This window comes from Desmodus rotundus, chromosome 1 (assembly GCF_022682495.2).
Source record: "Desmodus rotundus isolate HL8 chromosome 1, HLdesRot8A.1, whole genome shotgun sequence".
In the NCBI taxonomy this organism is placed as follows: Eukaryota; Metazoa; Chordata; class Mammalia; order Chiroptera; family Phyllostomidae; genus Desmodus; species Desmodus rotundus.
Window position 1 is genome coordinate 69,606,556 of NC_071387.1, and position 19,273 is coordinate 69,625,828.

General features: G+C 40.9%; 1 protein-coding gene across 16 annotated transcripts in view; it reads right to left on the reverse strand.

Annotated features, from left to right (window-relative positions):
- Positions 1–13,541: 13,541 nt before the first annotated feature.
- The window catches only part of ELAVL2 (ELAV like RNA binding protein 2), a 151,687-nt gene continuing 145,955 nt past the window's right edge, over positions 13,542–19,273 (reverse strand). For 8 of the 16 annotated variants that reach the window (XM_071221622.1, XM_053924901.2, XM_071221624.1 and 5 more), the window contains 2 exons: positions 16,879–16,917; positions 13,542–16,315 (listed from right to left, as the gene is read on the reverse strand). In XM_071221622.1, coding sequence (XP_071077723.1) covers positions 15,985–16,315; positions 16,879–16,917 — 370 coding nt within the window. In that variant the 3' untranslated portion in view covers positions 13,542–15,984. The remainder of the gene's footprint in view (positions 16,316–16,878; positions 16,918–19,273) is intronic. The other 8 variants (XM_071221623.1, XM_071221621.1, XM_071221626.1 and 5 more) reach the window with 2 other exon arrangements.

Here is a 19,273-nt window from a genome sequence, read left to right on the forward strand (position 1 = left end):
GAAATTCCCTCCCCTCTCTCCACTGGTCACTGTCGGCCTGTTCTCAATTTCAGTGTCTTTGGTTATATTTTTGACCTCACCTTTAACAGGAACCTAATCAACAAAACAAATAAACAAGCAAAGTATATACAAGCCTTCTGATAAAATGTCACAATTCTGAGACGCTCTGCTTAAGGTCTCCAGCCTCTTCCCAACACACTTCTAGCAAACAGTTGGGATGAGTAGGGCACATCCGCAAAAGCCTGTCAGGTCTGGAGTCAACAAGAGTGCGTTTGATCAGAGGCTCTGCCGTTTACCGAGTTTCAGAGTCCAACCTACCCACTCCCATCCCACCTGGAAATGAGTGCACTAGCACCTGCACTATTTCACAAGATTATGAGAATCAAATGAAGTTAGATATTTAAGACTTTCAAACCCTGAGGCAGGCATTAGGCATTTCCACTTTAATGGCTGTGATGAACTCAGATCTATTTTGCCTAGCTCTCAACAACATAAGGCACTTGTTGGGAATGGGGTCCAACTCCATGTTCAAATCCAAATTTAAATTTCCACTCTGCAAATAAATCTTGGGAACTGATTTAAGCCCATTTCCTCAGCTGCAAGAGTAGAAATACACCTCATTTTATAAAAATGTGAGATGCCTCACACAACGCTAGGGTAACAGCGGATACTCCAGGCAACACTGGTTTTCTTCTTCTAATCCTATGGTCTCTTCGAAATAAAACTTCTGGAATTATCTGACAAATTTGGGATACCACAGTATCTTGTCATACAGTTAAGTACATATATACGCCATGCCGAACATGAACACTAACACAACTTTTTCCTAGGATATATTTTCCAGAAAACAGCCTTCCAATTTTTTGCCACTCTTTCGCTGTTCCAAAAGCAGAAGAGGTGGGAACCAAAGACGTGTATAGGGAGCACAGCTTTTAAAGTCCTGATGTCAGTCATGCGGGAACCCCCGACAGTCACTCCGTATCTCACAAAGTAACTCCCTGTAAACCAGTCAGTTGAAAACTCAGGACAAGTGAGTAAAAACGTCACTTACCCACGCTTCATTTTGCAAACCGAAAAAAGCAATTTGCTGAGTACCACACCCACCACAAGTAGTGAAGCAACTTTTTTTTTCTTTTATCAAGACATCAAATACTTAAATATGACGGGGGGAAATCTTATAGAAAAAAACTTCTTTGGGGATCTGTGTGAATTTTCCAGTGCCACTGCTGTTTTTAAATTTCGTGATACAAACAAGAATACACTTGAACTCAAAGAGTTTTCATTTTGACACAGATGCAAACACACCTACTAAAGCCTGTCCAATATCCACCGTCCTGCAGACGCAGCAGTCTCGCCAGGGTGGGGGTCAGGCCTTCCTGACCATGCTGATCAACAGAACTGCCTGCCAGCCTCAAAGGGTTATCCCTTCAGTGGGTGAACACAGAAACCCACCTTGAGGCACAGCAGTGGGTGGCTGACTCTTGCCTGCACAGAAACGACCCAACCCTAAGTCACTCTAGAAGGAGAACAGGGGTGGCCATGCCCACTGCTGAGTTCTGATCTATGACCGCTGTACTTGGCAAGGGGAGGGATGAGAAGTTACCAAGTTCTCTAAAGGAAGTGGAAGCTTAGAAAAGCTGAAAGGTGCACTTTTTTACTTTTCCTCCTTTTTGATAGACAAACACCACAATGCTTTATTTGGGCAACCCAGTACATGGTTTACTGGCAACTGTTCAGACACTGTTCTCTGCTTCTGTTTATCTTTATACAGTACATACAGATCTTCCCTTCTCCCGGTGACCACAGAACAGTTTCCCATCAACCTCAGTCCTTTACAGAGTAGCTCTTCAGTCCTTTACAGGGGAAATGTGCAACTGTTGTGGACTCCACCTTCAGCCCTTGGTAAAAGGCCCCAGAACTGGCCGTACAGGATCTTAGCCTCGTTGAGGTCAACCACTCAAATGATGCTGGAACATCCCAGCACCAGCAGTAACCCAACCAATGTTGCAAGGTGGCCCCGGGACAGGGTGACTTTCAATGCATGCACCCCAGACCTATCAAGTCAATCTCTGGGTCCAGCATCTGTTTTAACAAGCTCTTCAGGTCACCCTTAAGGCAAATTTGAGGGACATGCTGTAGAGTACTTCTCCAACTTCAGTGTGCGTTATGGATCAATCTGGGAAATCTACGAAAATGCAGACTGTGGTTCAGTAGGTTGGAGGTCAGAGACAGCCTGCATTTCCAACAAGTTCCCAGGTGGTATCAATGCTGCTGAGCCACAGACCACACTGAAAACAGCAAGACCTTAGAGAACAGAGTTCAACAATCTTAGTTGGTGAGCTGCAATGATTTATTAGCAATCTAATTAGGAAGCAAGATTTTAAGATGCTGAAGGGAAGAGGGTGTGATGGTGTGTACCTGGACCACTCATTGCCTGAAATACTGAGCATTGGATTTTAGAAAAACCCGTACCTTCCAGTTTTATGCACTTCAGTTTAGGCTGTGAGTGCCACTGCTAAATGTAACTCCAGGCGTCATTTCACAGACACTGCTCAGGTTAACGGACAGCCTGGTACTGGGCGGCGCGCAGTTCTCGTCACATCGTGAGTGCTCGCCATTAGTCAAGTCAGTGCCTCCCCTTTACCTGATTTCTTCACCTGCCATATAAATGCATTCATATACCAACCAACCCACAGGTACAGTAACATGAATGGCCAACAGGAAAGAGTAAAAACAGAAACAGCCACAACTTCTACTGAGGTAAGAATCTTCTCCACACAGAAGGCACTAAGATAACCGAGCATCTTGCTACCCAAAGAACAAATGCTCTCCTGTCTCTGAGGCAGGAAAGTTAAGGCAGTCATCTGAACTAGGTTCCAGTAAAGCTCGCGAGCTTGCTGATCTCTTGGAGGTGCACGTGCCACAAGACGTGAAGGAATAACCTGAGCCGCAGTAACCAACTACAGCAGTCCCTCCTGACCCACGGGGGACACATTCCAAGACCCCTCAGTGGATGCCTGAAACTGCAGGTGGGGCCAAACCCCATAAATACTGTGTGGTTTCCTACACATGCATACCTATGATAAAGTTTAATTTGTAAGTTAGGCACAGTAAGGGATTAACAACAGTAATAATAAGGCAATTATAACAACATACTGTAATAAAGTTATGTGAATATGGTCTCTCTCTTTCTCTTGCTTTCCAAATATTTTATTGTGCTCATCTTTTCACTTAAAGGAAGCACTTTTCAGCTTCCCTTTGGCACATCCCAATGGCCGGCATCACTGCTCTTGTGCTTTAGCGCCCTCATTAAGAAAAGTGAATGTTTCCTAAACACAAGCACTGCCATTCCAGTGCTTATCAGAGCAGACAGTTGACCTGATAACCAAGATTCTGCTAAGCGCCTTGTGAGCCTGGAGACCCTGGACAAGGGGAGATTCCCATCCTGGGCCGGGCGGTATGAGGGTTCATCACACTACGCGGAACAGCGGGCAATTTAAAGTTTTGAATTGCTTATTTCTGGAACTTTTCATTTAGTGTTTCTGAACCTCAGCTGGCCATGGGTAACTAACTAAAACCATGGAAAGCAAAACTGCAGATGGGGGAGGCAGGCGGGGGGGTGCTCTGGTACATCGTTTATTATTTACCTACCTGGAGATGGAGAAACCTCCTTTACATTTTACTTAGTAGTAATGAAAGAAGCTAAAACATTTTTGTCCTATCAAGGGTTACATTGTCTCCCCAAGCCTCAGATTTTCCTACTGTTAAAATAGGGATAATATTAAGGTGCCTGTCAGAATTATCACGAAAACTTGCAATCACCCACGTGAAATGCCCAGCCTCGGGACTGGGCCATGGCTGACGTTCAACAGGAGAAAGCCATTCTGGTAGGACGGCTTTATACGATGACAGAGTGTCCGACATCTGCCGAAGTGCCCCGTCGATCTCCACACTGTGTGCTACTGATGACAGTTTCTGCCATCCCCTCCAGATTCACATGCTGAACCCTAACCTCCAATGGGACTGTGTTTGGAGGTGGGGCCTTTGGGAGGCAGTAGCTCCTGAGGGTGGACTCTCATGCATGGGAGGTGTCCTTATCCAAACAGGCCAGAGAGCAGGCCTGCTGCTGTCTATTCTGGGTGTGAGGTCGCAGTGAGAGGCTGGCAGTCTGCAACCTGGAGAGGGGCCCTCACCAGAACCCTAACATGATGGAACCTGATCTCAGAATTCCAGCCCCCAAAACTAGGAGATACATTTCTGGTGTTTATAAGGCCAACTATTCAACACCCTGATGATCTTGTATACACCTCTATTAGGACTTGGACTTGATCAAGGAATCACATTAGTTAAGCTATAAACTCTGAACAGAGGATACTCTTTTATGTAGAGCAAACTCAAAGAGTCCAGGTTCGTTTTCCAGCTATTAACACCATAATATATCCACAAAAATGGGAAGAGCTGTGAAATCTTATACTGAAATGTACACTGAATCCCAGGTCACCCAGACCCCCTGAAAGATAGAACCAAAGACATTTCAATTTCTCTTTACATTTCTGCCTGAAACACTATTCATATGTAAGACCAGCTTCTACACTGTCCAAAAGGAAAAACATCAACTATTCAACTATCTTGAACAGTCACACTTAGAAGACCTTCTAAGTCAAGGAGAGTAAGAACAGACTGTGTAGCAAAAGTCCCTGGTGTGTGGACTTGCACAGTAACTCCTTTCCATACTTTGCCAGGAGTCATCATTTTAGGTATTGTTCTCAACCTTGACTCACCCTCAAAACAAGCAAGTAAACCTGAACTGTCTAAGAAACACAGAAGTGATGAGCACTCATTTCCTGATAAACTAGGTCTCACACCAACCCAATGCTCAGTAAGAGCAGCTTGTCAAACCTCCTTCTTGCCTGTCGTGTGTTCCGTAACCATGCTGAGCACTTACCATTCTGCACAAGGCACCGTGGTGGACACAGAGGGAAGGAACACCAACCTGAATCACGGAGAGATCCTACTCCAAGGGATTTCACAGTCTAGAATGAAAGGTAAAACATGGGAGATAACATCTCTAAAGCACAGACTTCAAGAAACAAACAAAAAACACTTCTGGACTCTTTTCCAAGAGGAGATGTATTTGCAGCAATAAAACTGAACGACCTCATTTCAGGGTAAAATCAAACATTTCCGCCACGGGGCCCACTGTTAACCATTGCGGTGTTCTGTGTCGTTAAGACAGCAGACTCCGAATTCAGACAGCGAGCTGCGCCTGGCTCAGCGATGCACTGCCTGCCGTCCTTGGGCAAGCTTCCTAACCTCTTTACGTTTCACGTTATTCCTCTGTAAACCAGGAATCATGAGGATACCTCTCCTGCGATGTTAGACTGAGGTACTGCATATAAACTGTTTAGCATGTTGCCTGACCCAAAAAATGAAATACAGTTTTCTAGGTGGAAACTAAGGTAGGAATAGACAATCACAGGCTACTCTCAAGAATACAACAGAAGAGGAAGAGAAAGCAGGCAGAGGGAACAGCTTGTATTCCTGTACCCTCTGTAGCTCATTCTGGCCACTGCACCAGTCTGTTTCTACCTTAGGTGAAAAACCTCCACTACGGAGCCCGTCTGGGACCTGCCCTAGAGGCAGTGAACCAGTGTGTAGAGGTGAGCCTCAAGCACCTACAATAATGAGCTTTAAAAGTGTGTATCATGGGCACCTAAGCTTGAGAACCACTGTGGAAGACAGAACATTTTGTAAGTATCGCAGTATCTGCTTTAGACATGATTCCACTAAGATCTGATGCTTCCTTCCCATTGAGGTTACTATAGCTGCCTGGTCTTCAAAAGCTCAGGATCACTGTTCAAAATTCTATCCAGAAGTCGTCTCATCGAGTCACCAGTACCCCTCGCCCGCACTTCTGCTCCCTGTGATGGAAAGGAGAACGTCACACAGAGGTTCCCTCAACTCCTCTGTTCAGATATTCTGGCCAACCCATCTCAACTAATTTCCCTAAGATTATGCTGACACATGACCTTCAAATGTATTTATAATCAAATTTGAGTATTCAAAAACTTTGCCTGATAGACATACTTCAATTCCAATGTTTCTGGTTCTCTACGATATATTGGTTATGTTCCCAAAAGGTTTAAAAACACAAGAAATTGTCTCAGTTTGAAAAAAATCAAGAAAGCCATCTTATAAGCCAACTTATATTATTATAAATATTTAATCTTCAGAAGGGAAGAGGGAACACAGTCTTGTATTTTGATGAATGTTTTGTGTGTTTAATTCAAATTATGATACTTTTAAGAGACTATAGTATCACTTAAAAATGAAGTCATCCAAAGACATAATTTTTTACAGAAAATTTTCATTAAGATCACTAAATTAATTTTAAATTCATCAGCGTTCATACCTCTCCATTCATACAAAAATTTTTGTTGGAAGGGGGTGTGATTAAAGAAGAAGTACTCCACTTGACCAAGTAGTAGATCTATGCTAGCTGAGCAAACAGCCTACCATCTGGTCAATAAATTGCCATTCGAAAGGTTGCTTTAAATACATCTTCATATTAGTGTCTAAATCTAATCAAAATGTAATGGTTCCTAATTAATTCATGCTAGCTAGCAGGAAACAAACTTTCATTGCACATTTTAGATTCCCACTTCTAAGACAATTACCAAAACCCTCTAAGATTCCCCCAAATTATTTTTCCAAATACGGACAGAGTAACATATGCTGATTCTACTCTACTGAGAAGCCCCTATAAACTGGGCAAGCTCCAGCAGCCTCTCCAATAAGGCCAAGTCCATCAGGCTGCTTTAGTTCAACACACCACCAGTCACGTACACACACAACTTATTTTGTTACTCACCCAAGTAACTGGCTACAGTACAGAAAAGCAAGCAGGTGGCTGGCTACACACCCACACTAAGACTATTTACTCTTCTGCAAAATGGGGACAAGGTAATTCCCTGCCTCACAGGTTAGTGTGAGATCCAAATAAGAAAATATACCAAAAAAGCATATTGTGAATTCTAAAGCAGTATGACTTTTAAATACGTACACACATGTGTACTTTTCTATCGAAACTTTCCAAAGGCAAAAGTGCACACACTATACAAATAGTAAAACAATCAATCCCTTCATCTGAGCTGCTGTTTCTGGAGTGTCAGGCATGAAACTGGAGCCAACTTCTGTAAGAAGCCACTCTTTCCTAACCGTGTAAGTCAACAGGCACCACTCTGTGTCTATGAATCTCCTCACACCTGCACGTGTAGACTATTCCACAAAAGCCCCGACAAGTCAACAGCAATAAAAAAGGAGTAAACACAAAAAGGACAAATTGTTGAGAAAAAAGGAGAGTGTTTGGGATGAGCCATACCCAGCTGTGCCTGGGGAGGATCCAGAGGGAAAGGACGTTACAGATTCTTTCTGCACGAAGCAGCCACAGCCATCCCGGCTTCCACAAAGCAAGGTGTTTAAGTGACTCTGATCGATATGGCATGCTGATGGCCCCCCTGTACATTTGATTTGGCTCAGGATCACCCAATCGAATTTGCTAACGCAGTAGCCTCCAGAAGAACCACATTAAAAACAATTCAAATACAGACTCTAAACGTGCAGAAGGCCTTTTGTGATCTCTGCCGGAGCTTATAGTATCTAACAGCTGCAACTGTGACTGTTCCAGTTAATTGCTCTCAGCAACAAAAATAAACAATCGCTCCAGGAAGAAGACTGTACCCGCCAAATATTAATGAATTTTTTAACAGTCAGATATCTCAAATCTTGGTTTAAAAGCCTTGCTACTAGTGAAGAACTCTCAAAGAACAAACAGGGTTGAGGAGGTCAGAATCAAAGTCCTTATTTTATATCTAATCCTCCTCCCCCGTCCCGCTCTGCCATCTAACCCCCACCTCCAAAAAATAAAAAACCCCACAGAAAAAGTTAAGTGTCTTGTGTCTGAGAGAATTTAAGCAATCTGAGATATTTTAACTCATGTATAACTTTTTAACATATGGGGGAAAAGAGTCGCATTGATTGGAGCTATTTTTAAAGTGCAGCTCCACCATAAAAATAGGCATTTACTCATAAGGATGCTTGAATAGAGAACAAGCCCAATCTACGTCTTATTGTTAAGAAAGGGGTGAAAAAAGGCTGTCGTGCTTTCTGCAGAGCTGTTTATGGTCTGCCCGTGATGTCATGGCAGGATCCAGGTGCACTTTAACGATCATCTTTCAGCTTCCTCAATCCTTTTAAAAGTGCTCATCTACCATCAGCTCCTTCTCTGAGCCCCTGCAATAAGGAGCCAGTATTTATCCAGTCCCTTGCAAGAGAGAAGATCACTGCAATCAGAGACCCAACGAAAAAAGGAAAAATTACTTACCCACAATTGGACTCGTCATCATCCTTTCCTCGTCCCTAACCAGGAAGGGAGCATTTTCCTTTTGCTAAGGAAAAAGGAAAGAAGCAGTTGACTTACCAGTACTCTAGGACATCTCCATGTCCAGTTCGCAGAGAGAAAGCATAGCTTCATACTTCTCTCCCTCACCCAGGCTCCTGCTCCTTAGCTGAAGCTTGCAAACCAAACTGCCCACCCCAGAAAGCGGCAAGTAAACACGTAGGCAGCTGTCCAAACTGAGATGTGAAGACATCACCCCCAGGTTCTGGACTTCAGTTTGTCTTTGGCCTTTATTAAAAAAAAAAAAAAAAAGCCTGGTGGAATGGAGTGAAATGGAAAACCATGTAGAAATTCTGATTTTTATGCCTTCCTGACAAAACATCAGCAGCAATCAATACGATAAAAAACAGAGACCATGTTTCATGTACCGTGTCTTAAAACAAAATCAGAAATGCATTATTTTTATGTCTGTTAAAATGTTTTGCCCATGCCCTCATGTATATAAATCAAAAGAGGCAGGAGTTGCCCACCTTCAGGCCACATACCGGTACTGGTCCACACTTGTCAGCAACTGGGCAGAACAGCAGGAGTTGAGCTTGAATGTAATGTGTCCGAGTCACCCCGAAACCATCTCCTCCTCCCCACCAGTCCGAGGAAAAACTGTCTTCCACAAAACCAGTCCTTGGTGCCAAAAAAGTTTTTAATGTACCACTGAAGGGAGAACATTCTTACCAACAAAAAAAATCCCCAGAAATTTGAATGTTTAATCTTTATGAAAAAAGATTAGATATGTAATCACAAATTAAAACAAGAAGTGTCAGAGAAAATAGGTATATTTTTCAGGGGAGGACTGATTAAATTTTGACTTGTACTTTTTGTACTTAATAAATTTTCTACAGTGATTACTATTGACTGAAATTATCCACAAGGATGTAAATTATATATAACATGCATCAAATAAAATACTACATGCACTTACCTCTACTCAATTCCTAGATGCTTTACGTATCCTGCAGGATTCAAGAAATCTGACCCCACAGAAGAGCACAGTTAATGAAAGTTAATTCAGCATGTACTTTAGTACTTTAATAACAACAAAGGGCAGACTTCCAAGAGTTAAGAGAACTGGGTTCAAGTGCCAGGTCTCATGTTAGCAAAAGAACCCTGGAGAACCTTAACTTCTCTGGACCTGACTCACATCTGCAAAATAAGGTGCTGAATAAGACCCTTGAGGTGTCTTCCAGCTCAAAACCAGAGTAAAAATAGAAATTAAATCTTCGGTCCTGAAAAATAGCACAACTGGTATAGAGCAGGTACTCCATGTACATTCAATGAAAGGATTACAGAAAGTGAAGATTTTTTTCTAAAATATTTGTAACAGAGCTCCCCAGCCTGTGTGCCGCACCTTTGTCCCAATGCAGTGCAATCCAAGGAACAAAGCTACCTTGCCAGCTGCGTGCTTCCTTTCAAAGGGTGGGTTCACCCTGAAGTGGCTGCCAGTTTCATCCTGTCTTCGAGGAGGTCCACGTGGAGCTGGCTGCTTCTGAAACTGCACAGGGAGGATTCTCGAAGGAGTGCACAGTGAAAGTCAGAGTTAGACAGAGCACGTGACTACCGACAACCTGTGGGTCACACGGCCCTTCAGAGTTTAAAAAAAAAAATCAAGCCCTTTCCCCAAAGAGCTATTTAAATGGCTGCCTTTCTTTCCTGTAGTTTTACCTGTGTTGCTTCCAAAACAAAAATAAAAAGCTGTCAAACCAAAACCTCATCTAGAAACATTCCAGAAACATTTGCATTTTATAATCTTCTCCTCTCCTTCTTTGAAGGTGACACTTGAGTGATATGGGTAAGAAAAATATGAAATAGGAAACAAAAGAGTGAACCAGGTTCTATGACAGTAGAAATACTATAAATACTAAAAAGGATTACTTTATCATCTCAAATCATTGAGTTTGAAAGGTATATACAGACTCTGAGAAATATACTGGTCCAATATCATATTACTGGGGGGATTGGTTTTGTTTGGTCTTTTTGCAAATTCTGAACCACATGCTCCAAATACATGTCTCCTTTAAAACACAACATCCTTCCTAGTCAGTTCTATACAACTCCAAAACTCACATGTAATCTATCATAATACTTTTAGTGTTAACAGTAGAAATGGTCAAGGAAACAAGAACAAAGTTTCAATGGTTAGATACTTGGTATTTCATTATTGATTCAAACTTCTGACTAATCAAGTTAACTAGTCATGGACACAAAAACGTTTAATGAACTCAAGTCTATATTAAATGTTGACCCAAGCTGAGGTAGGGTTACCCTAGGTGTACCATGTCTTTGACCAGTGTTGTCTTCTTGAATTCCCTCCTTCAATTTCTTAAATCCCACCTACTCTTAACAACCCAGCTCAACTGCTATCACCTCTGTGTGGTTTCCCACTCCCACCCCACTAATCACCCTGCCCACCAACAACACGCATACTCACACACACACACACACAAGTCCTTTCTCCTTTTGTTTTTAATGTACTTTGTACACAGCACTCGACTTTCTTTGCACTTGTGGATGTGGACAAATCTGGAACACAAGACCAGGTGCATGAGAACAGAGAGAGGCTTCTGTCTTCCACATATTCACGTCTGCTCTTTGGAGACACTGTGCACAGCAGGGGTTCTGTGCTCGGTTGCTATTTAGAATGTAGCATCCATGAGTATTTCTAGGGGTTAGTATCAACTACTAGATGTGAATCTACATCTTTAGTTGTTTAAACTAAAATTAATGTTAATATTCAATTTGAGACCCTAAGACTGTGACATGTTCTAATTCAAAGTTGAGTAAAGCCAGCCAGCATACTTTTACGATTTGAGGTATTTTACCCTATTAGTGTTTTGCAAATTATCACTCCATATATTATGTTTAGAGAAAGTAGGAACATCCAAATTCCTCCATCACCTAACTATTCAGATAGACAGTGTTTTAATGCATGTAACTTATTTTGCCTCAGAAAGGATTTGGACAACTTAATGAATATAAAAGCATCTTAAGATTCACTAAACTAAATGGTACTGATGTCAGACTGAAACTTACACAAATGAGCTAATAATCAATCCAAAAGAGGAAAAGCAGAACTGGCTTGAAAGGCAGAGCAAGTTCATTTTTGCAAGTTGTAACTGGGTTTATAAATTTGACAGCAAGTTAGCTTGAGCACTGCTTGGGGGCTCTCTCAGCACGCAGGACACTGCAGCCACGGCCTGCGGCTTGCCTGTCCGCCCTCCTAGGTGAGTTTCCAAGAAGATTAAGAGCACATCTGCTCATTTTCGAAGACCCAGGACACAGCACAGCACATGAATAACCTCTGAAAATGTGCTGAACAACCAAAATAATACTTTCGTTTATCTTTATGAACCAGAATTCTGGAAATGTTAATTTTAGTCACCCTACATCAACAGGCTGCCTGTATTAATGATGTAGATGTTTTAATCCTTCCAATTTGAAGAGAGTTGAGCTGACTCTGGGGAATTTTCAGAGAATACAAAAATTAGTAAAATAAATAAATAAACCATTTGCTGCAATAACTGAAGCTATAACTGTTCTTCAAACAATGAAAGTTACAATTTTAGCAATATTTCTGTTTTCTTCACTGTTCAAGGTTCCAATACAGAGAAATAGGCATAAAGGATCAAAATCACTGCCTCATTTTTTTTTTGTATCTTCTACCCAATAAAATATAGGGGCATATTGTTCTCACATTACATTAAAATTTCAACATACTTCTTTTTTAAATACATGCATTTTCTTATTTCTAGGTAACTGTGCGGACAGGAAACTCCAAGTGCCCACTACACTATCTGATCTTCCTATCAAGCAAGGCAGGGCTCTTAGCACTCTTTATTGTTATTTTTTTTAAACAGGAATGTTAGATTGCTAATACTTCCCCTCAGATAAGATTAAAATAATGTTAAGATTTAAAATTTTTTGTTGGCTACTCTACCAATGAACCGTGATACCCTAGATCATTTTCAAGCATAAGGTGAGAAAGGATTCTAAGGAGAAAGACATTGCTCGTGGACGACAGTAGTCTCACACACGTCTGTTACTTAGGATTTTTCCACTGTCTGCTCATTTGAGAACTGCTGACAGCAAGCGAGTCAAAATACTGATAAGCATGCAAGAGGAGAGAGGTGAGGGAGGATGTTCCAACATCACAAAATTAGTGTATTACATTCATATAATAAAAAGGGAGTATGGAGATTTGAGATTAATTGCATGTTGGAAGAAAAGGAATCGTCTTGTCACTCAGCCACGCTCTTGACTACTAAGTTGTGAATTCAGGACGATTATTTTTTAGAGTGGCTTTCGACCAAAAAAGCTGACAGATACAATTAAATTAAAAGAAGCCAGTGAGTATACTTTGTAAAAAAAAGAAAAAGAATTTCAACTTTATGTATTACATTTTGTGAAGTTCTGAAGAAGTAGAATCTGCATAAAAGAGCAGCAAGAAACAGTCTTCTGTTAGGGATGTGTTGCAAGAACTGAGTACGCATGTGACACACGGGGTTGGCACAGTTCATGCTTTGTACATATGTGCTACTCACATCAACCCTACCCTAATTAAAACTGAGCTTCGGATTTTAGGGAAGAATCACTTCACAATCTGGCATTTGGACAACAAATACGAATTTCGCACACCAACAGTTAATCCTCTGGGTGAACTAAATCTTGACGGTGAAAGCAGAATAAGTGACCTTCCTTCTATCTGGTTTCTCCTCAGCTCAAATAAAGGTGTGAGGACAACTCCCACTTGTAAAAAAAAAAAAAAAAAGTTGATGGTTATTAATCAGAGCTATAGAATGATGTCAGCATCCAATTACCCAAACATTACAACTAGCCAATGAAAGCATATCTCCCTATAAAAATTATTCATCAAGGAATATTTGAAAGCTACCTGATCAGATAGTGTCCTTTAAAAAATTTTTTGCACATTCTACTTCAATCAACATGCCTTTTGAAATTTTTACTTTCCGTAACACTGCTTTCAACTAACGTTCGGAGGGAACCTCTTTTCACTCAAGACAGCACGTTTATATAGACTGAGCACAGGAGCCCCCAAAATGTGTATAAAGACCTACTCACCACACTGATCTTTCCCTTCAACTTTGTTTATTGATGTACTGAACATGAAAAAGTACAAAGAATCCAAACACAAAAGAAAACATGTACAGCCTCTTAAATACTCAACAGAATATATTTTCTATTCCAACAGATGTGAATTAAGTCATACTGTACAACTTCAAATAAATACCAGCCTTACATTTTATTAAGTGCTCTGATAAACACTGTAAAGTGAAGCACAATTTGCATGCCCTCTCATCAATGCCTCGGTTTGCTACAGTAGTATAGGAAAGAAGCATGTAGATGCTGTTTTCCCGTGAGGGAAACCTTATTTTTTTTTAAGTATATACATGTATCTTGTTTTTTAGTTTTTTACTTTTTTTTTTTTTAACGCAGAAGGTTAACTCTGACAATCTAAATGCACCTAAGGATATGAGAAAGTGCTAAGCCAATTGATTTCTGAATAGCATTGAGTGGGTCAGCATGAAAACTCGCTTATTCACTTTAGCACGCGCCTCACAGTATATGTACTGTACTATACTGGAAATTTTTATAACTACAATTTTAAATAATAAGAAATAAAACTCAACGCAACTGCAAAGATAATGTACAACTATGTTATGCATAGCACATTGCCTGTTCTAAGGGGAAGCACGTGAGCATCTCAGTTGATACAAAAAGCAGGACGTAACTATATAGTTCTCAGTGCATCCTGATGAAGGCGTTCTTGCCTTCAGCTCTTTTGAAAATTTATTATAAGCTAGATGCTAATCAGAAAATATTTTGTATTTTTAAAATTTCTTTCATACATGGTAAAGACTTATTTTATTATTTCCCCAAATAGTGGTTTAAGCATCATACAAAGTTAAATTTCAATAGCATACAGATATTTATGATTTTTGTATGAAAAATGTAAGGAAATTTGTTCAAAACCTATGGTTATACTCGTTTTTTTTTTTACCACAAACATATTTATAAACAAAAAGGTAGCATCACCATAAACAGCTGAAGCTAGACTATCTACAGACAAAATTAGCAACAGATCCGATGCACTGTAAATTCAAGTCCTCAGGACAACAGAAGTGATTAAGCAAGACCTCAAGTAACAATGTTAATGCCATTTACAAAGGAAAAAACTGATACAAAAACATTCAAAACCTGAACATCACTTGGCATGTAAGGGAAAAAAAAATCAAATTAGCTGAAAGGGTCATAAACACAAGGTCTTATTTACATTACACAAAGCTCAGGTGTTAGCCTTGAACATAACTTTCAAAATACCTTCAAATATATCCAGCTCAGATCACGCTTGCCGATCTGCTGCAGTACAAATCATGTGCAACATCTTTTTTCCTTAAGACAAAACAATTCTTCAAACAATACTGCAAGTACATCACTAAACACCATGAGCTCTATCTGAAGGGATTTCTTTAGGAAGAACAGATTTTTTCCCCCATCTCTTGGTAATTTAAATTTCTTGCCTGCTCTTATATATTCTTTTGTAAATTTTTTTTTATTTGTTTCAAAATCACAAATCAATGTGAGCCACCTAATAACCAGGATGATCAGACACTCCACTGGTGATTACAAAAACGAAACCAGCAGTGTTTGTTTCCCCCATTGATTCTATTCCTTTCATACAAAGATCTCAAAAGTATTTTCTACATCATAAATCTTTCTAAATTTTCCAACCGCTGCAAATTTCCTGGTAAATTTTAAAAGCTCACTAGGTGTCATATGAAGAGATTTCTCAAAGTATTCAAGTCAAAATATTTGTTCCAGGACCAGTAAAAAGTTTCTCCAAATTTTCTTTTTTATAAAAATAGATGCTTTTTTTAAACCCACATCAAAGAGGCTCTTATCTCTTTGGCAAGGTACTGCTTTACGAAAAGTTCTCCAGTATTCTTACAATAAGCGTTTATAATGTAGCCCCCCCCTTCCCCAACCCAAATCATAATTATAAAATAAATACTGTTTTAACTCCATAAATAAAAATGTAAACTTCAAAATACTTTTCTTAGACATAACAGCAATGCTTTAAATGTAAACAAAACACAAAGCTAATCAGAAAAAAAGAGAAAAAGGGGGGAAAAAGACATAACCAACTGAAGAATTACAACAAAGCCTCAATATTTACTCACAGGTTCAAGGCAGTTATGTAAAAAGAAAAGAAATGTCTTCCCTTAGCTGAAACACTTTAAAAGGTCCACCTTCTTCAAAGAAGGCAATAGAATGCAATGTGACAGGTAAAAACCCTGTACCTCTTGTCCATATTCAAACATAAAAGATATTTAAGAAGTTTTAATTCAAATACTAGCAATAAAAAATCTCACATATTTCTTAGGATGCTAAGTAGTCGTTTTATCCCCATCTCAACACTGACTTACAAAGACATTTACTAATGTATAAAGTTTCTCTTAACTTGCCTTTGTTGTATAGTTTTCATATATAAATGGACTGAGGACAAGAGCGTATTAGGCTTTGTGCGTTTTGTTGGTCTTAAAGGAGACCTGCAGTACTCTGTCTCCCAGACGGTATCCATTGAGGCTAGCTATCGCCATGGCGGCCTCATCATAGTTTGTCATAGTCACAAATCCAAAACCTTTGCATTTATTGGTGTTAAAGTCACGGATGACCTTCACGTTGGTGACAGCTCCAAAAGGCCCAAACATTTGCCACAGGATACTCTCGTCTGCATCAGGAGCCAGGTTGTACACAAAGATGCACCACCCTGTTCCTGGGTGCCCGGGGATATTGATTCCAGCCAGGCTGGTCATTCCATCAATGGTCATTGGAGAAAACCTACTGAACAAAATAGGAGACAGGAACACATACACACAAACACACACGACAGAAACAGGATGGTTACAGCAACGGACTTTCTTTCTTTTCCCTTTCCCATCCCGGAGTTTTACAGCCCCTCCCCCCACAGGAATGTACAACTATTTATTTGATGATTTGCTCGAAGTCTCTGCGTGGCTTGCAGTGACATGCTATACTATCGAGGCGTTAATAAGTTATGAAATGGTCATTATGTGCTGTACTGATTATCCACAGTAACAAAACAATATTATTTAGAACTGCCTTATGGATCTAAGCAGGATTAGGGGAGCGGTGCAACACATATGTAAACATGCTGTAACGTCGCAATGCGATACAAAATAAATAATGGGTTTGTAAAGACCAGGTGGCATCCAGTGATACAGAGATGTTCCTTGAGTCGACCGTGCTTCGAAAAGCAGCTTTTCATTAGGTTGGACATGCAAAAGAAAACCCAACACAAACGTATGAAGGGGATCACTCCCCAAATCAAAGAAACTAATCACTTATAGGAAGGGATTATGAGCATCATGAACCTCTGTCATTACCTCTTTACTCCATAAGCCATATTGAGCAGATTGTCCAACCTGCAAAACACACATTTAGCAAATTTCAGTTTTAATTTTTCCCCTTGATGTCCAAGAAAGCTGGGCTTGTTACTGCCATCTTCCAAGGGGATATCTGTATTATTAATTGTATGTGAAGTCAAAAATTGGGGCTTTTCACAGAGAATGGGCACCTAATGCCGTAAGACGCCAACTCTTCTGATGAATACAAGTTTATCTCTACAAGGGTCAGCGCGATGCAGGGAAGATACTGGTGGTCATCTGAGGAAGCCCTTCAGCGAGGAAAGGTGGAATTTCTGGAATAGTTAACATTTGGGTTCTCACCTTTTGCCAGGCAAGTCCTAAGTGCTCCACATACACCTACATGCCCTTAATACTATTTTAATTCTTGTAACTCTATCAGTTCCTAAGTACACTACGGCACACAGTTTAAGTGACTTGCCCAACAACACAGGACTAGTTAAATGGTGGTACTCTGCAGTTTACAGAATTCCATAAATTTCCCTTCAGCATCCCAACTCTGAAGGACTTTCATTTCTTAAAATCAAAGTAGTGTAACAGGTAGAAAGAACCTTATACTCAAAGTCAGCTAAACCCCTCACTTATCAATGTGCTCAGCTAAGATCCAGAAAAAGAAAGACGACAGGCTCCCCACTCCAGTGAGCAACGAAGAGAGTTCAGCCCCCAAGCCTGATGCTCATTTTGATACAAGAAACGTAGCCGTACTCAAAGTGTAAGAAGCCAGGTAGAAACAAACAAATCAACTTGACCTTCTCATACATTTTTTAAAAAGAAAGTATTTGGGCTGGGTGGGTGGATACTCTTTAAACTCTCCACACCCTTTTCCTACTTCAAAAATCAAATTGATTTTATAGTACCTGACTTATCAGTTTCAAGAGTTGCAAATCTCCACACTGCAGCATACCAACGAACTGCATGTGTTCAGAGGAGGTGGGCACAGCTTACACACGGCCCACATGACCACCATAATGTTCGACACTCTCCAAGTAAGACCCAGGGGTCGGGAGGCAATTTTTCTCCCTTTTAATCCCCATGTGAAAAGTGAGTTTGAAAATTCAATGCTTCAGCCTCATAATCTAACACCTGTGGCCTGAAGCAAAGCTAAAGCACATGAGAGAGCAACCCCTTCTGGTTTTATAAAAGCCGAAAAATACCATTCAGGGCTTTCAGAACTGGAAAAAGAACCTCAGACATTCCTGTCCACAGTCACCCCTGGGACTTTGTGTGCTTTATAAAAATGTAAAGAAAGAACTGGGCTGATGTAATGCAAAGTGTCAGGGAACAGAACAAAGGACCCTCATCTGGGTGTGAGTCCTGTCCCACCGCCCTCCCAGGAGCAGGTTTACACTGAGCATCTCCTGGCTGAGTAACAGCGATGAGGTAACCAACACTGTCCTTAACTGCTCAATCCAGAATAAAAGCCATCAGGAGAGCTGGCTGGGGAGACTGTTTGCGCATGTGTGCAGACTCTACACAGGTAGGAAGGCTTTGTTTTACACAGAGGTGATGACGATAGGCAAAGACGCCACGTCTTTATATTCCAAAGTAAAGGCCACCAAGAGTGGAAGTAAAGATGCACACAAATTGTAAGACCAACCATAAAGTAGTAAGATACAGGCAGTTTCATAAAGCTGTTGGCATGATCACTACAGAATACATTTGGCATATGATACCGGTAGAACGGAACAGCACAGCGAGATACTGAAGTCTCCTTCCAACGTGCTGCCAGGTCCAGAGGCACAGGCAACCTTATTAATTCATTCAAAATAAAGTTACATCACCTATGCTCATTAATGGGGACCAGGTGGGGACGGACATACTCTGCCACCAGAAGCTTAGACACCAACCAAAGTACAGAGATAAATCTCCTAAGCAAGTTTTCACTATTTTCAAGAGGGTGGAAACCAAAACTGCCCCAGCAGTGAGTTACATGCATTAAGAGGGTGAAAACTCATCCCCCTGTCCCAGGAGTCTCCAGGCAGGAGGCCTAGGACTTTTGTAATACTAGGATCTCTGAGGACCCCCTCAGTGGGGCTCAATCTTTCCTACTTGTGAAATCCTATGTGATACCTTGAGCCTCAATGATTTTACTCAGTCCCCATTTTTGGAAAAACTCACTCCTTTGGAACTTAAGCCAAGTTAATCTGCCTCTATCTCTACCTCTCCCCACCTCCCTGCACTTCTCCCCCATCAACAAGGTGTGTCAGGAGGAGCATGGGACTTAACCAACAGGACCCAGATGATGCTGAAAACTCCTGCCTGTGTGCATGTGAGCCTAGGAGTTCTCTCTGCTCTCAGTAGCACACACTCGTGTTCCTCATGAGAGCTGGGAGAAGGCTGGGGGGCTCCACGTGGG